At 32.0% G+C, this 14,301-nt stretch overlaps 2 protein-coding genes and 1 non-coding gene across 3 annotated transcripts in view; 1 reads left to right on the top strand and 2 right to left on the bottom strand.

Annotated features, from left to right (window-relative positions):
- Window positions 1-16: 16 nt before the first annotated feature.
- On the bottom strand, window positions 17-98 carry Trnas-gcu. Its single transcript has one exon. It is a non-coding gene; the product is annotated as a tRNA-Ser (tRNA).
- Window positions 99-349: 251 nt separating this feature from the next.
- Window positions 350-14,301, top strand: part of LOC115888931 (ankyrin repeat domain-containing protein 12) — a 54,319-nt gene continuing 40,367 nt past the window's right edge. The window contains exon 1 of the mRNA XM_030908818.1: window positions 350-543. The gene's annotated coding sequence lies outside the window, so the exon portion shown is untranslated. The remainder of the gene's footprint in view (window positions 544-14,301) is intronic.
- LOC115888940 (peripherin-2-like) lies at window positions 3,776-8,318 on the bottom strand. Its single transcript, XM_030908829.1, has 4 exons — window positions 7,878-8,318; window positions 7,584-7,804; window positions 4,120-4,345; window positions 3,776-3,946 (listed from the first exon to the last, which is right to left on the bottom strand). The coding sequence occupies exons 1-4, from the start codon at window positions 8,316-8,318 to the stop codon at window positions 3,776-3,778; spliced, it is 1,059 nt and encodes a 352-aa protein (XP_030764689.1).

The following is a 14,301-nucleotide window of genomic DNA, read 5'->3' as shown; positions in this document are numbered from 1 at the left end:
ATAAATAAAAAAGGAACGACGAGGATGGGATTCGAACCCACGCGGGCAGAGCCCATTGGATTAGCAGTCCAACGCCTTAACCACTCGGCCACCTCGTCATGTTGAAGTATTTCTCTTGCCATGTATTTTAGAGAAAAATATAAAATTTCTTTTAAAAGGCCCATTTTTTAAAGACAATAAAGAATACATCAAAAAATATAAGCATACATATCTTAACTAAGGCTCTTAGAGATTCATGTCTTTCAATTTGTAAAGGAAAAGATAGATATGCAAAGAAATCAATTATTTTTTTAATTAAAGTGTCATATAAAAGCGGTCAAATTTTTCCACCTTTTCAAATGCCTGATGAATGCCTGTTAGTTTGGAATTAATTTGACGTTCGTTTGGACGTTACTATGGCAACCTGGAAAAGAAAGTGCAAGCAAAACAAAACATCCAACCGATCTCTGAACCGATTGGCGCTTCCTTTTCAATATGTTCCTGTGCATGTTTCGTAGTTTTTTTTACCAGCCTTCCCACATAAAACCGCTCCAGATAAAATGAGTAAGTACTCCTAATTCTAGACCTATTTTTTTCAGATATGTTAATATTTATTAAGTGTGCCATTTAATATAGGTAATTTATTTAAAAAAATTGTCGTTAGAATAAGCGCAAGGTGTCTTCTGTTGACCTATAGCTGGGTATAACGGAACCAGATTTAATTTATAGAAAAAATATACCTACCTACTTGTTATGAAAATACTTTTGGAAAGCTACGAAACGATACCTACTAAAGGAATGTTAAGTGTGTTATTATTGATTATATGCGTGCATGATCCCATATTTTAAAGTAATATTTCATGCAACATATTTTACGTACAAATAACAAATTTTTATTTATAGAAGTTTATTAAATATCTATATATGATACAAAAATCAGTATAGCTATAAAGACTAAGACGATATTTATAAAACTATAATGCGATTAAAAAAGAAACGGTGTCATAGTGGCCTAAGTGACAGTTTAGATGACAATAAAAATAAAAAATCCGGACAATCCAAACTTAAAAATCGATTTGTTCCTGGAAACAATAATATTTAAAAAATCGCGTATAGGGAAGTGCCTGACAGAATAGATTATCATTCCAAAAGATAAGTTTTCTTCTCGAACATATTGGACGTATCAGGTATCACGAGTGTATGCAGGAATTTATTTCAGGGGGGTCCAAATAAAAAGTAATGTAGATAATATGCTTTTTAGGGCGCCATTTTTATCCCAAAAGTAAACCAAAAGCCTAATATTTAACCCAATTTAGGGGGTTCGGGCCCCATGGACCTCCCTCTGTATGCGCTGCTGGTTATACCTATACCAGTGGCGGATCATTGTTTATACAGAGTGAGTTTTAAAATAAGTGCAAATATTTTCAGGGCTGGTAGATTTCGATAAAAGAAACATATTTTCTCTTTACCGTTTTTCAAATAAGCCCAAATAACCGAGTTATTATTTACTTTGAAAATTTCCAAGAAAAATTACTTTTGTTTAAATTTTGAGTACCACTGGATCTTTACTAGGTTTTCTTTCTTGTAAATTTAATACTACTACCTATATTGTCAAATAAGTCAAAAATATGTTTTTTAACTACAAACTGAATAAATTTCCAAAATTTATTTTCAAAAATTCCAATTTTTTTTGCTAAAATAACCTTCATAATCGTATTTCTATGGTCGAAATGAAAATTTCCAAGAAAAATTACTTTTGTTTAAATTTTGAGTACCACTGGATCTTTTCTAGGTTTTCTTTCTTGTAAATTTAATACTACTACCTATATTGTCAAAAATATGTTTTTTTAACTAAAAACTAAACAAATTTCCAAAATTTATTTTCAAAAATTCCAATTTTTTTTTGCTAAAATAACCTTCATAATCGTATTTCTATGGTCGAAATATAATACTCCTTAAAATATTTGCACCTATTTAAGATTCACCTTGTATATACAGGGTGCTACAAATTCGAGGTACGAGCATTGGTATCTCGGAAAACGTAATAGATACGAAGATGGTTAAATTGGAGCAAAGTTGCGCCTTGAGATGTTCACCAAGATGCCATCAAAAAAGTTTTTAAAATTGCAAGGATTGCTGAGTTTTTTCGAAAAAACGGATTTTTTTGAAAATCAATTTTATTTTTTCCTATCGTTACTTTTTAGAAAATCAAAAAACTAATTCCACATTCTCACAGCCACTTTATTAGGGCTATCTGATAGTATTTTTAGATTTTCAAATTAGACGATAATTTGTGAGATACAGAGGCCAACTTATATTTTTAAATACGGACCTGCATCTTTTATACCAAGTTTTGAAAGAACTCGGTCTCCTGAGTACAATGATATACCACACTTATAGATTTTTTTTTTGTTTTGGGTACCTTAATAACAACAAAACTATTTAATTATAATTTAAAATAATTTCAAGTCCAACTATGGTTTTTGAAATTATTTAATCTGCTTATATTATATTCATCGCAACAATATTGATCAACGCTAATTAGCAATTCAATAATTAATTAACAAATTCAAATAAATAATATCCAGGTTAGCAAATTAAAGATATTATTTTTAACTTTTTTTACTGTGAATTTGAAATCTCCGTGTACGATCTAATAATTTGCGTAATATTAATCCTCGTTATTATAAATTAATTAACTTCTACTAACTAGTTTCTAGTGCTCTACACGTTCGAAAGGGTTATAACCCTTCCTATTGCACACATTTATTTTTCGTTCAATTTTATTTATAGCTCTTGGGACAGATCTTCTTCTTATATTTCTGAATGCATTTTGTACTCTTTATTGTAAATGCTGAGATGTATTGATTTCACACCAGGGGCGCATATACGGGAGGGGTAATGGGGGTATATACCCCTCCCAGGAAGAAATTTATGAATGAGAAAATTTGGTATAAATTAAAATTGTCACAAAATAAATTAATAATATCAATCAAAATAGAAATCCAGAACAATCTAGGTTTATTTTTTTCCATAGTCACAATACCTTTAAGCAAAAATTTAATTTAAATCTATTACTTTATTTAAATATTGCCACTACCCCTCCCAGACTCACTCTCTGGATGCGCCACTGTTTCACACACACATATTATTTATTTTATATTATTTTTTATTATTTTATTGCATTTGATTTTCCGTATTCAATGTTTTCTCTACGTCATTGTTAAGTTTGAAAGCTTATCTCAATATTGGAACGATGAATATTAAATATTTAAAAAATAGAGAGCCGGACTTGAAATTAGTTTAAATAAGTTGTGCTCAAATGTCCAAAATAAAAACAAAGTATTAAGTGTGGCATATCATTGTACTCAGGAGACCGAGTTCTTTCATAACCTGAAATAAAAAATGCAGGTCCGTATTTAAAAAATTAAGTTGGTCTCTGTATCTCACAAATTACCAGCTAATTTGAAAATATAAAAATACTATCAGATAGCTCTAATAAAGTGGCAATGAGAATGTGCAATTAGTTTTTTGATTTTCTAAAAAACAACGACAGAAAAAAATAAAATTAATTTTCAAAAAAAAACCGTTTTTTCGAAAAAACTCAGCAATTCTTGAAATTTTTAAAACTTTTTTGATGGCATCTTGGTGAACATACCAAAGGCGCAACTTTGCCCCAATTTAACCATCTTTGTATCTATTACGGCTACCGAGATACCAATGCTCGTACCTCGAATTTGTAGCACCCTGTATAATATACTATACAAGGGTATAATACTTAGTTATTAACTTTAAATTAATCTAGTAATTCTGGAGGCAATGGCGGAGGTTCAGGAGCTGCATTAGACTGATTTTTTCCAGTATATGTTCCAATCAGCCACACTGTGTAAGTCTTAGAATTCCCTTCGAATTTTGAATCTATCGAATGCCCAGTTTGTAGAAATCTCAAAGGTAACAGTAGCAGCAACTAAAAAATACCGATCTAATATCTAATCCATAACAAAAAATGGTTAAAAATTATTATAATAGAGATTTTGATTCAAATTATTTTGATTAAAATTCACCAACATAATAGTTTTCCATCCAAATAAAAAATTTGACACTAATGGTCAAAGGTATTATTATTATTATATTACTTACTTCCAAAAAAACTACAAGAAAAAGATATCCAATTATGCTCAAGCCGACTTGTCGTTTCTTTTCGATCACTCTCGTATAACAGCCTGTTGTAGAGATACTCAGGTTGAATTCGGGGGTGTACATGTAATTGCGGCCTGTTTTTTCTATGTCGTAATGAATACAGGGTAAGTTAGTTCTCATTGCGCAACAGCTAAAGGGCGTTTGATCAGCAGAACCTGTGCTAGTACTTGAAAGAAAGAAATATAAATATAATCTGAGATAAATATCATCAGGCCAAAAATTAGCAACATTGAAGGCATTTTCTCTGGCCAGTAACAGGTCGTCAAGCATACAGGAAACTGAACATTGAGGGCAGTTATAAAAAATACTATACTATATTCACAGAAGTGTAGCGAGTTTAAGGGAAGAAGTTACTATAAGTGCTACATATTTTAATGCTAAAAAAGTGTCTACAGATTCGCCAGGGACGTGCATATATCACATGGTCATGGTTATTAAAGGAATATTTTTCTAAAAAAAGCATGTGCGCTACTGACCTTTTACTCTTGTTAGCAAAATTGTGTAGACTTATTAGCAAAATTGTGTGTTATTATTACTAAAAGTTATGTCTTATTATTAATAAAAGTTTTGTCTTATGCTATTTTGACGATTTCGATTTCCTTGACGAGATAAACGCAATTTTAAGTTTTAACATTCTGTAACTTTAAAACTAATTATATATGCATCTTCACATTCATTTAACACTTTATCCACTTAATGAAATGATTTTTTTGCCAAGAATGCCAATAAAATACATATCTCATTAAATTAAGAAGACAGAAATCGACAAAAGTCAGTGACGCACATTTTTATCTAGAAAAATATTCCAATAATAATCCATATGCCCTGGTGAACGTCTACACTTTTATAGCATTAAAATATGTCGCACTTATAGTAACTTTTACCCTTACCAAAATTTTATTCGAATCACTAAAAGCACTTGTAAGAAATTAAGTCGAATAAAATTGAAGGCTACCCCTATAGCTAGAACCTAAGCATAATCGGACATATTATATTGATATAAAAAATAAATCTTATTTTTATGCCAGAAATCTTTTTGAAACACCCTATGTATAGTTGTAGTCATAGGTATAGTTGTAGTCATACCCCGTATATAAAATTTTATAGGAAGAAATGCACATTCAATATACAGGGTGGTCCGAATTGTATTCGGGAAACTTCGGCAGCATATTCTGGACGTAAGAATACCTAAGTAAAAAATGTTTTTTAATTTTATTTGGGGTTTTTCCAAATAATTTCTGATCTATACTCGATATTTGGATGAAAATTGGTGTCTGGAAGTTTTATCGGCATAAGAAACTTGATTTTGATGTCAATATAACTGCTACTTGTAGGGGATCCACCTATATGTTCCTTAACTGTTTTAATGAAAGGGTAACAACTTTTCGTCCGTACCTGTACAAAACTACTGAGTAAAAAAATGTGCATTTTTGCCGTATTATACGTAAAAAAGGCCTCTTGCTATCATACACATAGAAATCACATCACACCCTTTTACGTAGAAAGGAAATATTTATTTCGTCACTCAGTAATTTTATACAGGTACGGACAAAAAGTTATTACCCTTCAAAACAGTTAATGAACCTGTAGTTGGCGCCCCCTACAAGTAGGAATCATATTGATATCATAATTAAATTTCTCAATCTGAAACAACTCACTGACAGGAATCAGAAATAAAACTTCTACACTTTGTATCTCCGAAACAAATTAGTTTAAGACATGCTAAAGGGACATGCATTTATAATTACCTAATAACTTCCAAGAGTCTTGCAAGACTAGGACTAAGACTGGACCCTCCAAGACCAAGACTAAAACTACTTATTAGACTACGGCCAAGACCAAGGGTGCCTTGTTCTTGGCCTTGCCATTTGCTCATCAATACTCCCATATACCAGGTGCGTCTCAAAAGTGGCTCACCCCTATAACTTTTTTTTAGATAAAAAAAGAGATTTGGTATGTAGTATATGACATAAATTATGATTGATTGACGTATTATTGTTTTTGGTCACTTCCTGTTTCCCCGGAAATGACTACAACTTTTGATTTATAAATGGCACCCTCGGTATATTTTTACTTTATTCGATAGAAAATGACACTGTGGATAGAATAACATATCATATGTCAACTTTTGACATTTTCGCTTTAAAAAATCGTATTTTAAATTTAAATCTATAGTGCCATGGCTCTGTTAAAAACACTAATTGTTATTCAAGGAGCTTTGTAAAAATATATTTAGTCGTCTAATGTTTTTCATGTCTTGTCCTGGTCGCTTAAAAGATGCCCAAATCGTATTTTTATTAATATCTCAATTTTTTCAAATGGAACAAGGGTGGCCCACAGGGGCGCAGATACGTGTATGCTATGGGAGTGGTACTATGATTAAGTCGCAAAAAAAATCACCGTCGGAATTTTTTTGTCGAATTAAAACGACGGCGATTTTTTTGTCCTCAAAAAGATATAAAAACATAACACAAAAATTAAAATATAGATTTGTAAATAACATAAACAAAAATGAAACAACGACGTTTATTAGTTAATTTTCTATAAACTATAAATAAAAAACTCTAAACTATCAAGAAAAAACTATAAAAACTATAAACTATAAATAAAACTACAAAACAAAATCAAGTTTTCTAGTACGCTGTTTGGAAAACCTATCAATTACAGCATCAACATTTATTTCAATATCTTTATGGATATTGATTAGAGTTAACCCCACTAATCTGTCCTGGCCAATAAGAACACTTTGTATGCTTTTAATTAGGTCGAACATATTATAAACGATAAATCAACATAATTAAAAGCATACAAAGTGTTCTTATATGTCGGATATTAATTAAAAAAAATCCTTTCATAGTTAATGACTATTTCAATTCTCGTATCTCGTCAAGCGTCAGGGGGGGGGGTACTGTCCCCCAGTACCCCCCCCCTCTACGCCCTTGGTGGCTCATTAGCATATTTGGAAAAAGCATTTTTTACGAATAATTTGGTACCACACACTTGATATTTCGAATCAAATTGTTGGTATGAACGGCATGTTACAATTTCAAATAAAGCATATGCGAAAATCTTGAAAGTTGACATATGATATGTCATTCTATTCAGAGTGCCATTTTCTATCGAATAATATAAAATATATCGAATATATAAAATATATCGAATATATAAAATATATCGAATATATTAAAATATCGATGGTGTCATTTAAAAATAAAAAGTTCTAGTCATTTTCGGTGAAACAGGAAGTAACCAAAATTTATGTCATATACTAATATACCAAGTCTCGTGAAAAAATAAAAAAGTCATAGGGGTGAACTACTTTTGAGACGCACCCGGTATATCTGATATCTTTCTGATAGTAATTTTAAAGTAGTTATTCTAAAAGATAAATTAGTTAAGCTTACTTTGAAGAGACGTCTTTATCAAACCATGTAATATTATACCATTCGTCGTATTTTTTACTCCCACAACACTGGAATTCTATTTGTAACCTATCCATTTGGATTTTATAGTATGAATTAACGGCATATTTTTTCATAGTCTCTATAATACCATCGTGCAATTTTTCATGAGCTCCGTATGCGTGTCCCAGAGTGATAAATACCACCAATACAGTGCTAACAACCTAAGAAGTTGATTATAGAGAAAGCTTTTAATTTCAGGAAGAGGATTTTAGTCAAACTAAACATAATACTCACCAACACAAGTATTAGTAATATAAGTATGAATAAAATGCTGTTCGCACCTGGACTCTTCTTTTTCGAAAAAAGTTTGTACACAAAGAAAAATGCCCCCAAGTTTAAGCACAAAAAAACAAACGTAGGTAATGCCAACATGGTGGGTAATATTTCTCCCTCACCACTAGATATCATGTTAATAAACGCACCCAAATGGCTTCTTATCTTGATTGCAGTAATCAAACAATTAACAGATAGTATCGTTATAATCAAAATCAGTATTACTGCGACGGTAACCAGCAATTTTATTCTTTTAAAGTTGATCTGTAAGATCGGTTTTCCAAATCTTACTATGACATCTTCTTTGCTAGAATGCTTATCTTTAGGTTTTGTTTTATCTTTTTTAGGTTTGGAGTCATCAACCTTTTTCTTGTTTTTGATTTTACTTTTTAAAGACTTCATTTTAAATGTAATTGTAATTTATACTTGACAATATAATGACAGGTTTTATTTTAGAATTTCAAATAAATAATATTTACTTACAAAATAGATTACTAAAACTGTTATATATTTTTCTAACATGTTTAGGGGAAAGCAATCTTTTTAATGACCATAACCCTGGCCTGGCAAAAATCTATTCCCTTAGCCTCAGAATAATATTAGCATTGCTTAACCCTTCGGCCGTGACAATAACACGGGGCCCTAGACAAATGACAGGGCCTTCAGATCCCTGTCCATATTTGTGACAGGAAACGATAATATACCCCACCGTGCAGATTGTTCTCGTCCCTGACCAAGTAAATCTGACCCACATTTCTTTGTCCGTTGGAATGGACAAACACGTCGGACACACGCAAAGTTACCCATATTCCGCATTTAGTCTTAAGGATGTATTTTGCCAGTAAATATCGATAGCTATATCTATAAATATCATAACGTACCAATATACAGGGTGGCGCACCTCATTCGCCGCGGTTGATTATACGAAAACGGAAAGACGTAGAAACAAAATATTTTATGGGTATATGTAGAGAGGCAATGTGCATAATTTAAAATTATTTTAAAATGTACAGGGTGTGCCAGAACTAAGATCCATGCCAAAGTTATATTTTTTCTTATGGAACACCCTGTATTTTATTTAATTTTTGGAATCTTGGGCATAAAATAAGGCATTTATTATAAGGGTTTAATATGTTTAAATGTTATTTAAACATATATAAATATGCATGCTATAATAAAAAAATTGTCAACACACCCTGTACATTACTTTTCAGAGTTAATTCTTGTGCTGACTTTGAAGCCAGAGAAATAAACTTAAACTAAAAAATGTTATTGCTTCCTTAAATATATACAGGGGTATCAAAAATTGCTGGGCTATTTTAAATATTAATTTTACATAAAAACTTCGTTATTTCAAATACAACACTATGTATTTTTTTAAATAAGTCGAAGCAGATTTAAATGCTCTCAAACTATATTAGGGTTTCCTATACCTATCTGGCTCAGATTTTGAATAAAAAGCGATTTTTTAATAAAATGGCAATCAAGAGGGCTGGTGTCGCCATGGCAATTTGCTAGTGACAATTAGTAGCTATTTTCAAAACCGACATTACTTGATGGACTTTATTTAAATTTATAATAGTTTACTTTTATTTAATTTAACTAGAGTAGTTTAATAAGTAAGTATTTATTATTTTATCAAGAAAAATAAAGTAGCTCTTTAATTTATATTACGATGACTTGTAGATATATTGGATTTTCTATAAAAGTTTCTATAAAATTTTCAAGCCAAACCAAACCCGAACCAATTAAGGCAAATTCATTTTCTTCACTTCCAACGACAGGTTTCTGCCTAATAGCTTTTTTATAAACCACATTACCAGCTCTGCGAAATAGTAAAAAAAGTATTTCGAAAAAACTCTTGTCAAGAAAATTTATATTTGGAAATCTTTGAGCATAAACCCTGCAGGCCATCCAGAGGCCAACAAGCAATTGTCCTCACAAAATAAAATCACTAGTAACATATCCATCGTCCTTCCGCCAGCAGATACTGCTTCATTTTTCTTGATAAAATAATAAATACTTACTTATTAACCTTATTGTAGGCAAATTTAATAAAAATAACCTGTTATAAATTTAAATAAGGTGCATAAACGAATGTCGATTTTGAAAATAGCTACTAAGTAAGTGTCACTAGAAAATTGCCATGGGGACATCAGCCATCTTGATTACAGTTTTAATGAAAAATCGCTTTGTATTCAAAATCTGAGTCAGGTATGTATAGGAAACCCAAATATAGTTTGAAAGAGCATCTAAATCTGCCTCGACTCATTTAAAAAAAATACATAGTATTGCATTTGAAATAACGAAGTTTTTATGTAAAATAAATATTTAAAATAGACCAGCAATTTTTCATACCCCTGTATACATTTAAGGAAGCAATCGAATTTTTTAGTAAAGTTTATTTCTCTGGCTTGAAAGTCAGCACAAGAATTAATTCTGAAAAGCAATGTACGATGGTGTTGATAAACTTTATTATTATAGCATGCATATTTAAATATCTTTAAATATCTCAAAAACCAAAGCTTTTAAACAAATTAGACCCTGATAATAAATGCCTTATTTTATGTACAAGAATCCAAAAATGAAATAAAATACCAGGTGTGTGTGTGTGTTCCGTAAGAAAAAATATAACTTTGGTATGGATCTTAGTTCTGACACATCCTGTACATTTCAAAATAATTTTAAATTATGCACATCGTCTTCCCACATATATCCATAAAATATTTTGTTTCTACATCTTTCCGTTTTCGTATAATCCACCGAGGTGAATGAGGTGCGCCACCCTGTATTAGTATCCAAAATATTATACTATACAGAAGGACATATCATCAAGATATTTTGTTTCATTCTTACTACGGTGCATACCTGAATGATCCCCAATCATTTGCGATCATGTTTTTATATAACAAACATTGCTTACAAAAAACGTACATCGATATTCAACCCCATCCCTACTTGAACTGTAATATATGGAAGGTTATTGGGTTTTCATGTTGGAGTGTCCAAAAATAGGCGCTTTTAGCGCTTGAATTAATATTCGTCAAAAGTTGTCCTCGTCTTGCCAGACGAATACTTAATGCGTCTGGATAAACTGGAATCGCTTTAAAATGCTAATTGTATCGAATTTTGAACCATTTGGTTGAAATAGGAAAAATAAATATGAACCCAGACGTCGCGTCGTTAGTTTTTCTAATCTACATCTAATCCTTCTAAGACATTGGACGCTATTATTATATAAGGGACAGGACACATTTTTTTTTGTCCCATGCAAACGTATTTTTACTAGTATTCTATAACTATACCGAGTGCGTCTCGAAAGTGGCTCACCCTTATAATTATTTTATTTTCTCAGATAAAAAATCGAAATTTGGTATATTAATATATGACATAAATTAGAATTCATTGACGTATTCAATTGTTTTCTGTCACTTCTTGTTTCACCGGAAATTACTTCAACTTTTGATTTTTAAATGACACCCTCGGTATATTTCTGCTTTATTCGATAGAAAATGACACTCTGAATAGAATGATATATCATGTGTCAACTTTTGACATTTTCGAATATGGTTTATTTGAAATTTCAACATGCGATTCATAACGATAATTTGACTCGAAATACCAAGTGTGTGCTACCAAATTATTCGCAAAAAATGCTTTTTCCAAGTATACTAATTAGCCACCCTCATTTCATTTGAAAAAATTGAGATATGATTAAAAATACTATTTGGGCATCTTTTAACCGACCTGGACAAGACACGAATAACATTAGGATGATCCAAGGACTGTATATATTCTAAAGGACTGTTCGATCGCGTCAAATCGCTGCTATCGTAGTCACCCTGGATGCTTACGTCACGCAGGGACCAGCGCTCCACAGTGCGGCGGATGGTTATTCTAGCGGGACAAAATCTCAGGAGCGATATTATGGTTGGTTGATAAAAATTTATCGAAATACAAAGAATATATACGACCAAAAAATAATTCATGCATTTTTTCATATCAATTGGAATGTCTACTATTTATTCTTATCAGTACACATTTTTGGCTTATTTCTAACCAAACAGTTTTATCTCGCTAGATTTATCTTCAGCCGCACTGTGCGCTTGTCCGTCAAACGCAAAAATAAGTGTCACTGTCTAAAATCTTTAGCGCGAACTTCAACTCGGTCCCTAGAAAACGTAAAAAACTGACAGTACAGGAAGATAGGAATCGAACTATCTTTATCTCTATAGTATCCTTGAGGATGATCAAATCTATTTTTCCAAGGCTCCAATGGTGCCATTTAAAAATAAAAAGTTGTAGTCATTTCCGGTGAAACAGGAAGTGACAGAAAACAATTGAATACGTCAATCAATCCTAATTTATGTCATATACTAACATACCAAATCTCGTTTTTTTATCGGAAAAAATAAAAAAGTTATAGGGATGAGCCACTTTTGAGACGCACCCGGTAGCATATTCATATTCTGCCAACGTAATACGATATTCGGCTAAAGTCGCAAGCGTTCGAGCCTAACGTTTGCAGAATATGATTACATTGAACTAACGTTGGCAGTTTATACGGCTAAACAAGAGATTCAACAAAAATTACTTGGCAATCTACCACGACTGTTGGAAAACCACCGTTGGAAAAATCTAAAAAAACATATTTAGACGCTCTTACCATTGTCATTTTGAAGTTAAACATCGCGTACAACAAAAAAGTATCGTAATGTCCTACAAAAATGAGAATTTTAATAGAAAAGCCCATGGATACTGCAAATACATGGCCTTGTGTTGTGATTTTTTACGAAGAACATAATCACACAATAGAGAGCGGAGCAGCCTTCTTAAAAAGACCTATAGGCAGCGAAACAAAAAAATATATTTTCGAGCTATTTGAGAAGAGACATACTACTGCAACTACCTATCACCCATTCGCTAGTATTAAGATGGAAGAAATGGGCGACAAGTACGAAGAAATGATTTTATACCGGCACTTTTTTCCAACTAAAACCGATTTTTCAAAATTATGGACGGCACATTTCAAAAACAACTATGGAGAACGAACTGGAGAAGGCATGCTCTTAGCTTTAGAAAATAACTTTGAAAATTATTCGCGTTGGTGATAATTATGCGATCTGTTTATGCGTACCAATAATGCAACGAGCTGCTCAGTACCTTACACAGGCAACAGAAATTTTATTTGGTGATGCATCAGGAAACTGCGACGTGCAAGACCACAAGATTTACTTTTTTGCAACGCTGTCTCCAGCAGGGGGCATTCCAGTTGGGTGTATCATTTCTAGTAATCAGAAACAAGAATTATTTGACGAAGCCGTTAAGAATTTAAAGGCAATCATGCTTCAGAAAGTTTCTCCAAAAATAATATTAACCGACGATGATCTCAGTGAAAGAAGTGTTTTAAAAAAACATTGGCCACAGGCAGAGCTCCTGCTTTGTTCCTTTCACGTATTGAAGGCAGTATGGAAATGGTTGACTGCATCGAAGAACCTAATCAAAACAGAAGATAGGCAAAGACTATACACGAACTTTAAGAACATATTAACTTCAACATCAGTTTTACTTTTTTAAGTAAACTCGCAAAGTATATAATGGATTGTTCTTTGAATCTAAAACAACATTTTGGCATCGTTTTAATTAAAAATTGCATTTCAAGAAGTTTGAAACCGTTCTCATATCACTTTTTGTTCTTTTCCTTCAAATAACTAACCAGTCACGTATCATCATCAAATTATTTAAATTACACCTAGTGCTTAAACAGGCATTAAGTGCCAACCGGCAGTTGCGATGCTCATAATTTGCTAACGCTTCACGGCGCCCGGTACGAATCCAACCGAAGTCGTATTACGTTGGCAGAATATGAATATGCCACCCGGTATAGGGTGTCTCTTAAATATCTAAGTGAAAAATAATTATGGGTGGTAGGTCTAGACAAAACGAAACATATTTTTTATTTCTTATTTTTTTCCCATATGGCGGAATTTTCCCATATGAACGGACATCCGATATACAGGGTGGTCCGAATTGTATTCAGGAAACTTCAGTAGCATATATTCGGCAAATAAACACAAGTAAAAAAAGTTCGTTATGTCCTAAAATGTTTTGTTTCGGTGATACAGGGTGTAGAACTTTCATTTTTATTTCGAGTTTTTTCGAATAATTTTTGAACTAACTTCATATTTGAATGAACATTGGTGTCTGGGTGTTTTTGGAATGAGAAATTTCGAAAGAATGATTGTTGTTAGTTCCTAGTAGTTAGTACGCAGAATTAATTTATGTTTTGGTGCCTGAAGAAGCGACCATAAAGTCGCGAAACGTCGCAAAAACATAATTGTTTTCTTTCGAGTCTTCCAAAACACTCACAATTTTTTTTTCTTTA

The sequence above is a fragment of the Sitophilus oryzae genome, unplaced genomic scaffold (assembly GCF_002938485.1).
Source record: "Sitophilus oryzae breed Bouriz unplaced genomic scaffold, Soryzae_2.0 scaffold_809_pilon_pilon, whole genome shotgun sequence".
Classification (NCBI taxonomy): domain Eukaryota; kingdom Metazoa; phylum Arthropoda; class Insecta; order Coleoptera; family Curculionidae; genus Sitophilus; species Sitophilus oryzae.
This window is presented reverse-complemented; position numbering and strand designations above follow the sequence as displayed.